Raw genomic sequence first — 14,141 nt, forward strand, 5'->3', positions numbered from 1 at the left:
ATCTTCGGTTAGAGATAGTTCTTGGTATGCTTTTGTTGTTTTTTTTGGCTTGGCTTTTACAACCCTGGTTATTGAACTCAGAGCCTGGTGTGTGAGAAGAAAACACCCTACTGCTTAAGCCACAATACTGGTCATTACTTTTGAAACTATTTTAAAATACTTATTTTATCTTTTTTGTGTGTGCTCAGAGATTGAGCCTAAGGGGTAGGTGTGTGTGTGTGTGTGTGTGTGTGTGTGTGTGTGTGTGTGTGTGTGTGTGTGTGTGTGTGTGTGTGTGTGTGTGTGTGTGTGTGTGTGTGTGTGTGTGTGTGTGTGTGTGTGTGTGTGTGTGTGTGTGTGTGTGTGTGTGTACACGCAAGTATGTGCACATGTGTGTGTGTGTGTGTGTGTGTGTGTGTACACGCAAGTATGTGCACATGTCTACTCATGCCAGTATGGGGCTTGAACTTAGGATCTCATACTCCCTTAGCTTTTCCCACCCAAGGCTGGTGCAGCCTTGAGCCACACATTTAGCCTAGGTTTTTTGCTTGTTAATTGAAGATAAAAATCTCTCATTGGTCTGCCCAGGCTGGCTTCCCCACAATCTACAGATTTTAGCCTCTTTGAGTAGCTAGGATTACAAACATGAGCTTGTAGTGATAATATTATTAATAATAATTAGTAATAAAAATAATAGACAGCTATTTTTTTAAATGACAAAAGAGCCAGGCATTGGTGGCTCATACCTGTAATTCTAGCTACTTATGAAGCTGAGATCTGAGATTGAAGTTCAAAGCCAGCCCAGGAAAGAAAAGTCTGTGTAACTCTTATCTCCACTTAACAACCAAAAAGTCAGGAGTAGAGCTGTGACTCAAGTGGTAGAGCACTAGCCTTGAACGAAAAAGCTCTGGGATGGCACCCAGGCCCTGAGTTCAAGACCCAGGGTCAGCAAAAATAAAGATTTTTAGAAGGCAAATGAACCCCAGGGAATGGCTTATTGTCGTTTGTCTAGCTTTCTTGAGACTCTTAGTTTGATACACAGCACCATGATAAAACAAAAAAAAAATTTTTTTGTAGCTCACGGAAATCTTTTGCTGATTAATCTCTACTAATTATCAGAAAATTTGTGTTTTTTCCATTATATTCTTTCATTTAGAAAGCTAGCTAAAAAATAACTCCCTTAGAAGAGAAAATGTTACATGATGACCACTTGTAGAAACAATGCATTTCTTAGGGTGTTTTATTTTGTTCACCCTAGGAACTGGGCCTTATCCCTGAGCTTTTTTGCTCAAAGCTAGTACTCTACCACTTTGAGGCACAGCACCACTTCTGGTTTTCTGGTGGAATCTCATGGACTTTCCTGCCTGGGCTGTCTTTGAACAGTGATCCTCAGATCTCAACTTCCTGAGCAGCTAGGATTATAGGCAGGAGCCACCAGCGCTCAGCAGGGAGTTTTTTGTTTTTGTTTTTTTTTTTAATGAGAAGTTGCGTTTTCTTCCATATTAAAAATATGTGTACGATTATTAAACTTCAACTAATTATTAGATTTCACAGTCCTCTAAATTAGGGTGCTGGCTTCATGATTTTTAAATTAGAGCGAGTTACATAAAATTTGAGCTACCTGAGGAAATGAGAAGTGGGGGGTAGAAAAAAATGTTCCTTTGAGAGCAAGGTAGTGTGGAGCTGGCCAACCAGGACTTCGGGTCCAGCCAGGGCTGTTTCTCATTCCGAAGGTCCCTCCCCTAGCCTGATCCCCTCCCCCAGAGTCTAATCAAAGGATTAGCCTACAGGTTTGGAAACAACTGCAGCTTCAGTTAAAGGCTTTCTCCCCCTGTTCCTTCCTTCTTGTGTTTAAATGCAGGAACTAGAGAAGTCGTTGGCTAACTGGACTCTGAACTTGAAAGAACTTCAAACTATGAAGGCTGACCTGAGCCAGCACATTCTGGAGGAGGACGTGATGGTGCTGAAGGAGCAGATAGAGCATTTGCACAGACAATGGGAGGACCTCTGCCTGCGCGTAAGTCCCTCAGCTGCCCGCACACTGGGCCGCAGTGGCCCCAAAGGCCAGAGTAGAAAGGAGTTTAATTTTGTTAAACCTGAGGCCCTTTTCCGTGGGGTCCTTGGCCACCACTGTTCCTTTAGATTCTGAAGTTTAGAAAGCAGCAACATGCACAACAGAAACAGCTCCTTTGTTTCCACGGCACTGTCTTGCTGCAAGTTTGCACATTGTTAAGGGACTTTCAGAAAATAACCTTAAGCTGGGAGAAGAACCGCAGGGCTGAGGGGAGGTGCATGCAGCTCAGCGAATGGTGACAAGTGGTATCTGCCCGTTAGGAGAAGTCTCTAGCCTTGCTCCCTCTGGGCCTAACTGCAGGAGTTGTACTGGGTGCCCGTAAGATGGGGTACTCTGTGTGCACATGCAATCGGACTTTTATGTAGAAGAGTTGGAGTTTTTAAAGTCTTAAGAAGTGATCAGATCAGCTGCCAAACTTGGCAGGGGGGGTGGTCTCAGCAGCGCACTGTTCCCCAGGATGGAGGCATGGTGAGTATTAGACAGTTTATGTCTGTGAAGAGATCAAGAGGAATTAAAGGCTTCAAGTAATCTTAATGATCTTTAAGAAGCATAACTCAAAGGAAAATGAATTCCTTCATCTCATGTCTAAATGTGTTCTAAGCGCTTTATTCAAGTTGGATACAAAACAAAAAGTGTTTGGAATACTTGGGAAGTTCTGAAAAGTGAAGGCAGAAGCAGACTGGAGCCCAGATGTTTCTAATTGTTGCCATTGTGAGATTAAGCTGAAGGTCTGGCCCTGCAAAGCCAGAGTTTTTAAAGCTAAGATAAATAGATGGCGGAGGGATGGAAACAAAAGCGATGGAAACAAAAAGCTTGTTTTTCTAAGGATACATTTTAAAGCCTTTCAAACACATTTGGCTGGGTCGGTGGTACTTTTGCTTCATGCTGAAAGACATGGGGAGGTTTTGTACATAACATGACACTGTGTTTTGTTTCCCTATCTATGGAGTGAGTGTTAAAACTTTACCAAAAGGATCCTCTATGACCCACTTTTAACTCGAAGTATTTAAAGATTTTTTAGGACCTAAGAATCCTTTTGTACCTTTATCAAGGATGCTTTGCATTATTTACATTCAAATTGATTTAAGTAATCCATTTGAACCCTATGACTTGGAGGATCTTTTGCTGAAATCTGCTTGCTTGCTGGAGTGGTTTATATACACCAAAGTATTGGATATTTAGGGGTCAGTCTGAATGCTACTGACATTTCTGTGATTTCCATGCAAAAGCTACCATGGATCTGATGAATGATATGCATTGGTTTGAGTTTTGTTTTATTTTTGCTATGTTTAAATACTTCAACATGTATGCGGCTTTAATTTGCCTGGTACATTATATTATAAATGTCTGATTTATATTGCGATCTGGATTACAGTTTTTAAATTAAACAAGATGTTTGAGAATTTGACAAATTTTCAAAAGGGAAAAGATTTGCATCAGATTTCAATTAGCAGGTAGTCGGCCATTGTAAATGAATATTGAAAGGACCCAAAACAGAAGAAATCAGTGTGGTACTGAATATCTTCAACTTTTCTTGTTTCTAATGTTTATTATAACCTGGGAGTGATAGATGTGCAACGGTTGGAAGTCAGTCCCTTCAGTAAGCTAGTTGTTACTTTGGCAAAGGTATGTCTGATGATGCTAAACCCTAGGTTTCTAAGAGGAAGAAAACACCGATTTAAGTCCTTATAAATGCTGACTAACATGAATGAAAGGGCACCTTCCTTGTTGGCTAGCCTCAGCTGCCAAATGCATCTTCATACACAGGTGGCTATCCGCAAACAGGAGATTGAAGACAGACTCAATTCATGGCTCCTGTTCAATGAAAAAAATAAGGAGCTGTGTGCATGGCTGGTGCAAATGGAAAACAAGGTCCTGCAGACAGCAGACATCAACATTGAAGAAATGATTGAGAAGTTACAGAAGGTGAGCCAGCAGGGGTGCTCTGCTGGGTGCAGTGAAGACCCCCCCCTCTTTTCTGAGAATCTAATGTTACAGGGGCTTTTCCTGGAACAGACCTGAAGAGACCCCATCTTTCTGAGGGAAAAGAGACGGTTCCAGAGAGATGGGAGCCCCTTGTAGGTGGCCATTCAGTGAGGAGAACTGCTTTCTCTGGGTTGGGAAGTCTGGCAGGAGGAGGGTCTTTATCTCCAGAAGCAAGCAAGCCTCTTGGTGTCCTGGACCTGTGATGGCATCTCTAGTTATTGCCAGAGTGGAGAGATCAACCACAATGCGGTTCATGATTTTAGGTGCTCACTAGGCCCCAGGTGTGATGTAGCTCAGTAATACAGGTAACCAGAGTGGTCTTTTAAACCAAAATGCCACACAGTCACCCTGGGACTGAATTCTGTCCATTTGTGGGCTCCCAAAGTAGGTCCATGAGAGAAATCAGAGGGGCTGTCATATTAAGAGAATCAGGACTGTCACACATTTTGAATTTGCTTAGTACGCCTTTCTTGAGTTTTTAGCCTCTTCTGTGGAGTTGTGTTAGCTCACAAGTATGAGAAATTTTTCTGTTAAAAAAAAAAAAACAACTAAGAGGCGCCCGCATGTTTGTGTCTGAAGAAGCAATGAACGTGGGGGTTAGGCACTAATGACTCACATCCGTAATCCTAGCTACTTAGTAGACTGAAATCTGAGAATTGCAGGTTGAAGCCAGTCCAGATAGAAAAGACCATAAGACTCTTATCTCCAATTAACCAGCAAAAGAGATAGAAGTGGAACTATGGCTCAAGTGGTAGATCGCCAGCCGTGACAGAAGAAGCTAAGGGACAAAGCCCAAGCCCTCATACTGGCACCAAAAAAAAAGAAAAGAAATGAAACGAAATTGGGGGTAATGATTGAGCTTCTTGTTTTGATGCCTCTCCCAGGACTGCATGGAGGAGATAAACTTGTTCAGTGAAAACAAGTCCCAGTTGAAGCAAATGGGTGAGCAGTTGATTCAGGCCAGCAGCAAGACGCGAGCCTCCGAGATCAAAGACAAGCTCAGCAAAATCAACGATCGTTGGCAGCATCTTTTTGATGTCATTGGATCCAGGTAAGAAATGGCCTAAAAATGCTTCCTACTTTCCAAGGTTACTTCACAGAGTGAGCAGACGGAGCGTGTTCTTCCTCTAATAGTAATCTAGCAGTTTTATAAATATACAGATTCAAGTTTGGTGATGAAAAAACAAACATGGAAATTCTGCTTCCAACGTGAAAGGAAATGGATTCTTAGTAAAGCATTCTTATGGATTAGATTAGGATCAAACCCAGAGCCTTTGGTAGGCAAGTGCTCTATCTCTATGTTTCTTTGAGACCCGGTCTTATTATGTCACCCAGGTGGCCTCCCAACTCCTGAGCTCAGGATCCTCCCTTCTCAGCCTTCAAAATAACTAGCACTATAAGCATACAACTGTATCCAGATAGATTAGGCTTAAATGAGAGTTGTGAACTTACATGGAAAAGAGCTTCTTTTTGGAAAAGAGCTTCTTCAGGAGCTATTCATTAGGAATTTAGGAATTTTAACTCTGTTGAAACCTATTATCAGTACAGTAATTCTGCCATCCCTAATGATGCCTCACTATTCCTGTCTCTGTGTGGCAAGTGTCAGAGGTCAGGGCACAGGCCTGGTTTCTAAAAGCTGGCCCCTGGCTGCTTCCATGGCAGGGGAGCAGACAGGGACCTGGTATACACTCAAGGCAGGGATCCTCTGTGAGTGTGTACATGTACTGGAAGAGCCAGGTCCTTGGTGGGCGTCTGTAAGGGAGAAGAGCTTTTGAGTATCGTATCCTTAGGTATGCACCTATGCACAGCTATGCTCACAAGTCAAAAATAATTTTATCTCCTCTCACAGAACAATGAGGCCCAATGTTATCAAATATCTTCTGTCTGACAGACCTTAACTGACTGTTCCCCGTTGCAACTTGGCAGACAGAGAAAGCAGCATCCTTGGGCCCCTCTCCCAACCTTGTGCTTTAAGTAGACAGGAGAACCTGGAAGGTGCATGAAGAATTGGGGAGTGATGGGGAACAGAATGCTTGTTCTGTACCTCACTGTGTGCTGGGAACCGTAAGTGACCCACTCAGCAAAGCCACCAGGCTAACTATCATGAGAACTCGAGATAGGGGAGGAGGACTCAATTACATTAATGGGAGTGGATATCTGAGCTGCTGGAGAGCCAAGTGGTTGAGAGCTCCTATCACATCTTCCTGGGGATGGGGGTAGAGAACCGGGAATAGGAAGAGACTGACTAGAGAGAGGCCTGTGATCTCAGATACATGAAATAAATGTCCTGAATAATCCAGGGTTGGGCTTTGGTTGAAGGCAGGTGGGAAAAGTAAAGATTTGAGACAGTTTCACTATATAAGCCAAGCTGGCCTCAAACTAGTGATTACCGCCTGCCGCCACCTCCTCAGTGCTGGGATTACAGTGTGAACTGTCACACTCTGTGGGCCGAGAGTCTTGGTGGTTACTGGAAAAAGCAAAAGAGACTGTTGTGAACAAGCAGGTATTAATGAGGTAGAGCAACATACAAGCCACTGAGTAAAGGAGAAGAAAGAAGCCTAGGAAGTGGAGCTAGAAAGATACATTGGGTGCTGGGCACTGGTGGCTCACACCTATAATCCTAGCTACTCAAGCAGCTGAGATCTGAGGATCACAGTTCAAAGCCAGCCTGGCCAGGAAAGTCCATGAGACTCTTATCTCCATTTAGCCACTAGAAAACTGGAATTGACATTAGTGCTCAAGTGGTAGGAGTGCTAGCCTTGAACACAAAAGCTCAGGGACAGTGCTCAGGCCCAGAGTTCAAGTCCCAAAAATGTCAACAAAGCCTATAGAAGCCCACCATTACAACCTAAGTGAGGCAGAAGTTTTGAACCACTTCTGACTCCCTCTTACTTGTCATGGAAACTTGAGCTTATTGATCTAACCTTTCTAGGCATCAGTTTCCAAATCTACCCAATTTGCCTACCTGGCCTGTGGTCATGAGAGGCTTCTGTCCTCTGTAGGCATAAATGACACATGGACGCTAAGAAGCCAGTGTTAATTGAGCACATTTGGTTATGGAAGCGAGTCCTGCCTCCTCCATCCCTACCCCCCAGGCCTTACTCCAAGGGCTGGGAACAGGTTCCAGGTCTTGTGGAAATGAATTAGTGCAGAAGAATGGATCAGTACAAAAGAATACGATCGGGGCTGGGAAGGTGGCTCAGTGGTAGAGCGCTTGCCTTGCATGCTTGAGGCCCTGGGTTCGATTCCTCAGCACCACATAAGCAAAAAGAAAAAAGCCGGAAGTGGCGCTGTGGCTCAAGTGGTAGAGCGCTAGCCTTGAGCTGAAGAGCTGAGGGACAGCGCCTAGGCCCAGAGTTCAGGCCCCATGACCGGACCCCCAAAAAAAAAAAAAAAAAAAAAAAAGAATACGATCATTTGTGTTGGGCAAAGGGTGTCTTTGTCATCACCATTATCTCTTTGTCCTGAGTCACCTTGGCTGTAGTCTAGGGTATGATGACGTCACATGGGTGAATGCCTCATTTGGAAGCAAGACTAAGCTCAGATGCCTCCTGGGGATTGGAGTGGTAGTCCCTTCTTAATCAAGGTGTCTCACTTTGGAGTTCGCAGGCTCATTGCTTTCTCCCTTGTCTCGTTGGCTGCCTGCCTGCCTTCAAGCAAGTTCCTTGGTGGGAAAAGAGATAAAACAGCAGGTGAAATTTCATCAGCCTTCTTGGAAACAGCCATTGGCAAAAACAGGGAGTTGAAATGACAGCAAATACATTGGCTGCCAAATGTATTTTGAACAATTTGCTTTTTTTAATGCATGACCTTACTTAAACTCCATTGTAATTCTGAAAAGTAGATATTATCCTTCATGTTTTTTGGTTTTTTTTTTCTTTTTTTTTAGTTTTAGTTGTTTGTGGGATTGAATTTAGGGCCTCACACTTGCCAGGCAAACTCTACCACTTGAGCCACACTTTTCAGTCCATTCGCTTTTTCACATAGAAATCCCAGGCTGAGGCCTGGGATTCTCCCATCTCTGTCTTCCAAACATCTAGGACTCCAGGCATACACCACCACACTCAGTCGCATTCTCATTTTGCAGCTCAGAAACCTGAGGCTTGAATTTAAGTAACTTGTCCATTTAGCCTTTCAACTCAGGCAGTTGTGATGTGTCATCCTGCCACCATAGACCTTTCTAGATTGACATGTGAAACACTGAGATGCATAGAATATAGTGATAACTCAATCCCTTCAACACTGAGGGGTTGGGGAGGGGATAACTTCTACTACAGTACTAAAAAGCAGGGCAGAGGGCTAGGATGCTAAAGAGCTCTTGGTGTGTGTGTGGGTGGATTGAGCAGCGAACCTGGCCCTGCTGTAAGGCATCCTCATCTGATGTCTGGCACTGACTGCCCTAGCATCGCACCTTGCGCGAAAGCATTGCCCTCCAGAGGATCCAGGGTCAGGAGCCTGGCTGCTGTGGAAGAGCCTCTCTCTGTATGGTGTCCTGAGGACTTTGTTTGACCACAGGACTCTCGACACCATTTGGCCTTTTCTGACCCTTATACTGTTCTGCTTCATCTTAGAGGAGGGGAGAACCACCTGTTGCTTGGTGATAGTACACACCTATAAATAACCCTAGCACTTGGGAATGAGGTAGCTGAGGCTGGAGGATCATGAAGTTGAGGCCAGTCTGAGCTACATAGTAAGATCTTATCAAGAGACAGACAGACACAGAGAGAGATAGAAAGAGGAGAGAAAAACGTTCAATTTTTCGGGAGATCCCACAAAGGTACCTTGGCCTCATGACATCAAAGATTTGTACCACAGGCCCTTTAACTTCAAGGTTCAGAAACCTATCACATTATAAACTCGATTTCCTTCACTGAGGAAAAAAAAAGAAAAAAAAAAAAACAAAGTCTATTCTTGCCGGTTATTTTCAGCAAGTTTCGCCTAATTGATGGAACAGTGAGGATGCACAGCGTTTCTGGCTAGGCCAAGCTAGAGGCTCCCCAAGGGGTCGGGGAGGAAGCATGGCTATTGATTTGAACTTTATCTCCAGAACCTTGTTTTCACAGTCAGGGGAGGTGCAGCTTGGAAAAAGTAGATGGCTTAGCAATGGAAACTGCTGTAGGCTGGGCTGGTGCTCAAGGTCTCTCCTGCACTGCTAAGCAACCAAGTCTCCAGAGGGCCTCTGGCCTCCTAGAAAACCTTCACTTTGAAAAATAGTTTTTTCAGCTCTGCTTGTGGTGCACATCTATAATCTGAGCCAACTGCTCAAGAGACTGACTTGGAGGATCACTCTTTAAGGACAGCCCAGAGGGAAAAGTCTGGGCAACTCCATCTTAAGTTAACCAGCAAAATGTCAGGCTGGAGGGTTAGATGAAGTGGTAGAGTACCAGCCACAAGCAAAAAAGCCAGATGAGATCATGAAGCCCTGAATTCAAGCCCTAGTGCTGGCATACACACACACGCACATGCACACGCACACAGTAGTATATGCAATTTTCTTTGAAATCTAGAACTCAGTGTGTAATATAGTATTATGGTTCTCGAATTTAAACATGAATCAAAACCCCTGCAGGGTCCACTCCCAGGTTTTCGGTTCCTCCTGGTCTAAGTAGAGCCAGGAACATGCATCTCTCTCTCCCCCCCTCTCTCCCTTTCTCCCTTTCTTTTCTCCCTCTCCTTCTTTCTTTCCCCCTCTCCCTCTTCCCTTCCTTCCCCTCTCTCTATCCTTCTTCCCCTACCCCTGTTTTCTCCTAGGGCTTGAACTCAGAGCCTGGATGCTGTCCCTAAGGTTTGTTTGTTTGTTTGGGGTTTTTTGCTCAAGGCTTAGCACTCTACCATTTGAACCACTACTCCACTTCTGTCCGTTGGAAGTAAGAGGCTCACAGACTTTCCTGCCTAGGCTGGCTCTGAGTAGCTAGGATTATAAGCATGAGCCACCAGCACCCAGCTTTTCTTTTCTTTCTATCCTTATTTCTGTCTTGCTTTCCTTCTTTCTCTTCCTTTTTATTTTTTTAAGTTTTAGCGAGGGCAGGGGGATCATTTCCTAATTCCCCACACAAGAAATGGGAGTGAAAGAATGAAGAAGATACATTTCTAGCAAGCACCCACAGATGTCATCCTGGGTGCCAGTCCTCTGAAGGCTAAGAACCACTGAGGTAGCATGAGCTGCAGGGGGAGGTAATCCGGTCCAACAGTGAGGCCTTTACAAGGCCCAGCCCTGCCTCCTCCCTTCCCTCCCCCAGGATGGCAGAGAGGACTGAGATCCCAGATGATAAAACCCCAGGCCAGCTGCGAGTCCAGAATCTGCCCATCCTCAGTTGCCATCAACTTCAATGGGAGACAGAGGTGTAGCCCCAAAGTGCCCTCTTCTCTAAAGGTATTAAGGAACCCTTAAATCAAAGAACCTGAAATACACAGCTCCTGAACTGACCTTAATGAGGCTGGTAATACCAGCCACCTTCACACAGATTGCCAGGCCCTGGGCTATGATGGAATTATCTAGAATCCAATCCCATTAATATCAAGAAATTAATTGATTATATACTACTATGCATATTTGGCAGATTAAATGAAGAGTAAACTTCTTTTTCTTAACATTATTACTTCTCTTCTTCCTCTATTTTCTTTGCTAAAATCTTAGAAAAGTGATAATCCCCCCCCTAAAAAAAAAAGCAAACAAACTTGAATTCAGGAAAGACTGGAGGTCATTTTTCAGAACTACTAAGCTGTGCAGTCTTTTCTTAGAGGGAGCCGGGTTACCTCAGAACAGATTAGCTACAAAAATATGGGGTGAGGGCTGGGAAGGTGGCTCAGTGGTAGAGCGCTTGCCTTGCATGCATGAGGCCCTGGGTTCGATTCCTCAGCACCACATAAGCAAAGAAAAAAAAGCCGGAAGTGGCGCTGTGGCTCAAGTGGTAGAGCACTAGCCTTGAGCTGAAGAGCTGAGGGACAGCGCCCAGGCCCAGAGTTCAGGCCCCACGACCGGACCCAAAAAAAAAAAAAAATATATGGGGTGATGGACAGAAGATGTGGGGTAAAAGTGCTTCTGCCAGGAGAGATGAAAATTCTGGAAAGACTGTGCTTGGATTTCATCTTCCCAGTTGGACCAAAGCCAGAGAAGGATTCGGCCTGCCGTGTAATTTCAACAGTATCTGTTTTATAAAAGATATAACAAGCAAGCAAATAACACAAAGAACAGTACTTACCAGCCACTGGTGGTTCATGCCTGCAATCTTAACCACTCAGGAGGCTAAGTTCTGAGGATCACAGTTTGAAGCCAGCAGAAGCAGGAAAGTCTGTGAAAGTCTTACCTCTAATTAACCACCAAAACGCTGGAAGTAGTGCTTGTGGCTCAAATAGTAAGTTGCCTGCCTTGAGCAGAAAAGGCTAAGGGACAGATCCTAAGCCTTGAGTTCAAGCAGCAGTACTAGCACATGTGTGCACGTGTGTGTGCACGCACACACACACACACACACACACGAAAGTACAAGTTGAATACCTCAAAAGTCCATCTAAAGCCGAGCGCTGGTGGCTCACACCTATAATCCTAGCTACTCAAGATGCTGAGATCTAAGGATCACAGTTCAAAACCAGCCCAGGTAGGAAAGTCCATGAGACTCTAATCTCCAATAAGCCACCAGAAAACCAAAGTGGCACTGTGGCTTAAGTGGTAGAGCGCTAGCTTTAGAGCTGAAGAGCTTAGGTACACTGGCCAGGCCCAGTTTCAAGCCCCACGACCAAAGAGAAAAAAAGAGTCCATCTAATTTTGTTTCACAGAACCCTTCTCAATTTATTAATGCAAACCTTGGCCATGTCGAGAGACAGTGCGGAGGTGTGGAGGGAGAGGTGTTAGATTTTCTAGCAGTGTGGGTGAGTGATCTGATCAATGCTTTCAGTGCCCAAAAGGGTCACCCTCAGAATGTTGGCATGAGTAATCTCTCTGTGGGCATCGAAGGTCATGTTAATTTTCTTGCTTTTTAAATTTTGCTCATCTGTACTTTCTAAGGAAGATCCTTATTTCCTCTTCATTTCTCTTTAATAGTAACATCTTAACCTGTTTCGTTTCCTTAAGCCAAAAAGAGACTCAGTTGACAGCCTATCATCAAACATGGTCTCTTCCTGGTGACACTGGATGGTTCTCAGAAATATCAAGTCCATAGAAAGAGAGGGGAAAGAAACTAAGCATCATTTTGATATTTCTCCCACCATTGTGAAAAAGCCCACCCAATTTATAATTAAGAGCAATTAAAATGGTTTTTGGTTTTGTTTTTTTTTTTTTTGTCGATCGTGGGGTTTGAACTCTGAGTCTGGATGGTGTCCCTCAGCTCTTCAGCTCAAGGCGAGCACTCTACCACTTGAGCCACAGCACCACTTCCGATTTTCTGGTGGTTTATTGGAGATAAGAGTCTCACAGACTTTGCTGCCCGGGCTGGCTTTGAACCTCCATCCTCAGATCTCAGCCTCCTGAGTAGCTAGGATTACAGGCCTGAGCACTGGCGCCCAGCTAAAATGTTATTTAAACTTAGCCCATGTTACCATGGCACCCTGGGTTGAGACTGTTTTCCATCCCTTGCAAGAGTGGACAGGGAGTTAGTTGGTTGTCTTTTAAACTGATAACACTTTCCTTGACTCTCCTTTTATCTGTATTTTCTCAAGGTTATGTTGGAAAACCAAACAATATTGCTAGTCACAAAGTTGCCTTGCTCTGGTCCTAGCAGGTTGCCCTATCTATTGGAACTGGGGAATTTTTTTATTAGTGATTATTTTAGTGTATCAAGGGCCAGTAGGAGGTGGGCCTCCCTTAATTTCATGTTGCTTCCCATCAATTCAATTATTCCTTTTCTAGAACACATCTGCAGAGAAGCTTCCCCCAAGAAAAGAGCAATCATTGGTAGGATAGGATACAGGATCAGGCAGTGAGGAGGACTGAGCTCGGGTTCCTGCTTCATTCTTAATAGGTGCAAGGAGTAACCAAGCATGTGAGCATAACTGACTCAGATGTGACATTTTGGAAACAGTTGCCAGATCTGGACTTTAATCCCAGTGATCTAGAATGTTCCTCAAGGTAAAGAGATGTTAACAATAATCAGACTTTAAGGGAAGGTTGGTATCATGAAGCCAGAAGTGAGCCTAACACAAAGCAAACAGTAGTCTGATAACCAGACATTCGGGATCACCTAGGGAAACTGAGGCTAGGGATAAGAGGAATTTCCCACCTTGTGGGAATGGGGAGGAGGAAGAGTAAGGGAGATTGTCAGTTCTCCTCCTTCACAGACTCTTGGACATTATTAGTCCTGCAAGATGGGAGTTTTCTGCCACAAGCAATAGAATAGAATAAAAGAATTCTCTGGTCTTCCTAATCAGGACAGAGGGGGTCTCAGAAGCCAATGCAGAAAAGCCCCCAAAGCAACATGTCATCTTTGGGAGGAGGGTACCCCCTTCTAGACTCAGACTTCCAATTTCACCATATCTTTCCAACTGGAAACAGAAATCCTTTTTTTCCCCCATGTTCCCAATCTAAATGTTTCTTTCTTGCCTGGGTTTAGAACACTTCATAAATAACTCAGAGCCAAGATAACACTGTGTGACTCTTCCCTCAGTGTTGCAATTCTGCTGTGCCAGAACAAAGACTCGTGTGTGTGTGTGTGTGTGTGTGTGTGTGTGTGTGTGTGTGTGTGTGTGTGTGTGTAAGGAGCTGGAGATGTTTGTGTCTTGGAAGAGAGAAAACTAGAGATTAAAAATTGCAGAGAGCAGAGAAGGTGTCTTCCTTTCCTCCTGACATTGCCCTCTGCCTGAGAGCCTTGGGGAGGGCTGCGTCAGCTGCTGTGCAAGATGCTGAACCAGTGAATGGAGAGGGCACGCCGGGCAGGGGGCGGGGCCGCCTGGGCCAGGAGGGAGGTGTTGGTGCAGCCGGGAACTTGGAGCTATCGCTTAAACCTAAGGAATGATTTTTTCTCATAAACAGTAAGTGCCATTTTGGTCCTCGGCGCTGTCTGTGGCCGAGGCAGCCGCTGAGGTTTGTGTGTGTCTTGCTCTCGGGTTGGTTTTTTTTTCCCCCCCTTTGGTTACAATAGAAATCATGGATGAGATGGAGGCTATGGAGTGT

The 14,141-nt window shown here is 44.5% G+C and overlaps 1 protein-coding gene across 1 annotated transcript in view; it reads left to right on the top strand.

Moving 5' to 3' along the window:
* Syne2 (spectrin repeat containing nuclear envelope protein 2) overlaps positions 1 to 14,141 on the top strand; it is a 259,939-nt gene that overhangs the window by 219,149 nt on the left and 26,649 nt on the right. Inside the window, 3 exon segments of the mRNA XM_042682550.1 lie at positions 1,841 to 1,996; positions 3,821 to 3,979; positions 4,924 to 5,090. Coding sequence (XP_042538484.1) covers positions 1,841 to 1,996; positions 3,821 to 3,979; positions 4,924 to 5,090 — 482 coding nt within the window.

The sequence above is a fragment of the Dipodomys spectabilis genome, unplaced genomic scaffold, assembly GCF_019054845.1.
Source record: "Dipodomys spectabilis isolate Male_0828 unplaced genomic scaffold, ASM1905484v1 ptg000073l, whole genome shotgun sequence".
In the NCBI taxonomy this organism is placed as follows: Eukaryota; Metazoa; Chordata; class Mammalia; order Rodentia; family Heteromyidae; genus Dipodomys; species Dipodomys spectabilis.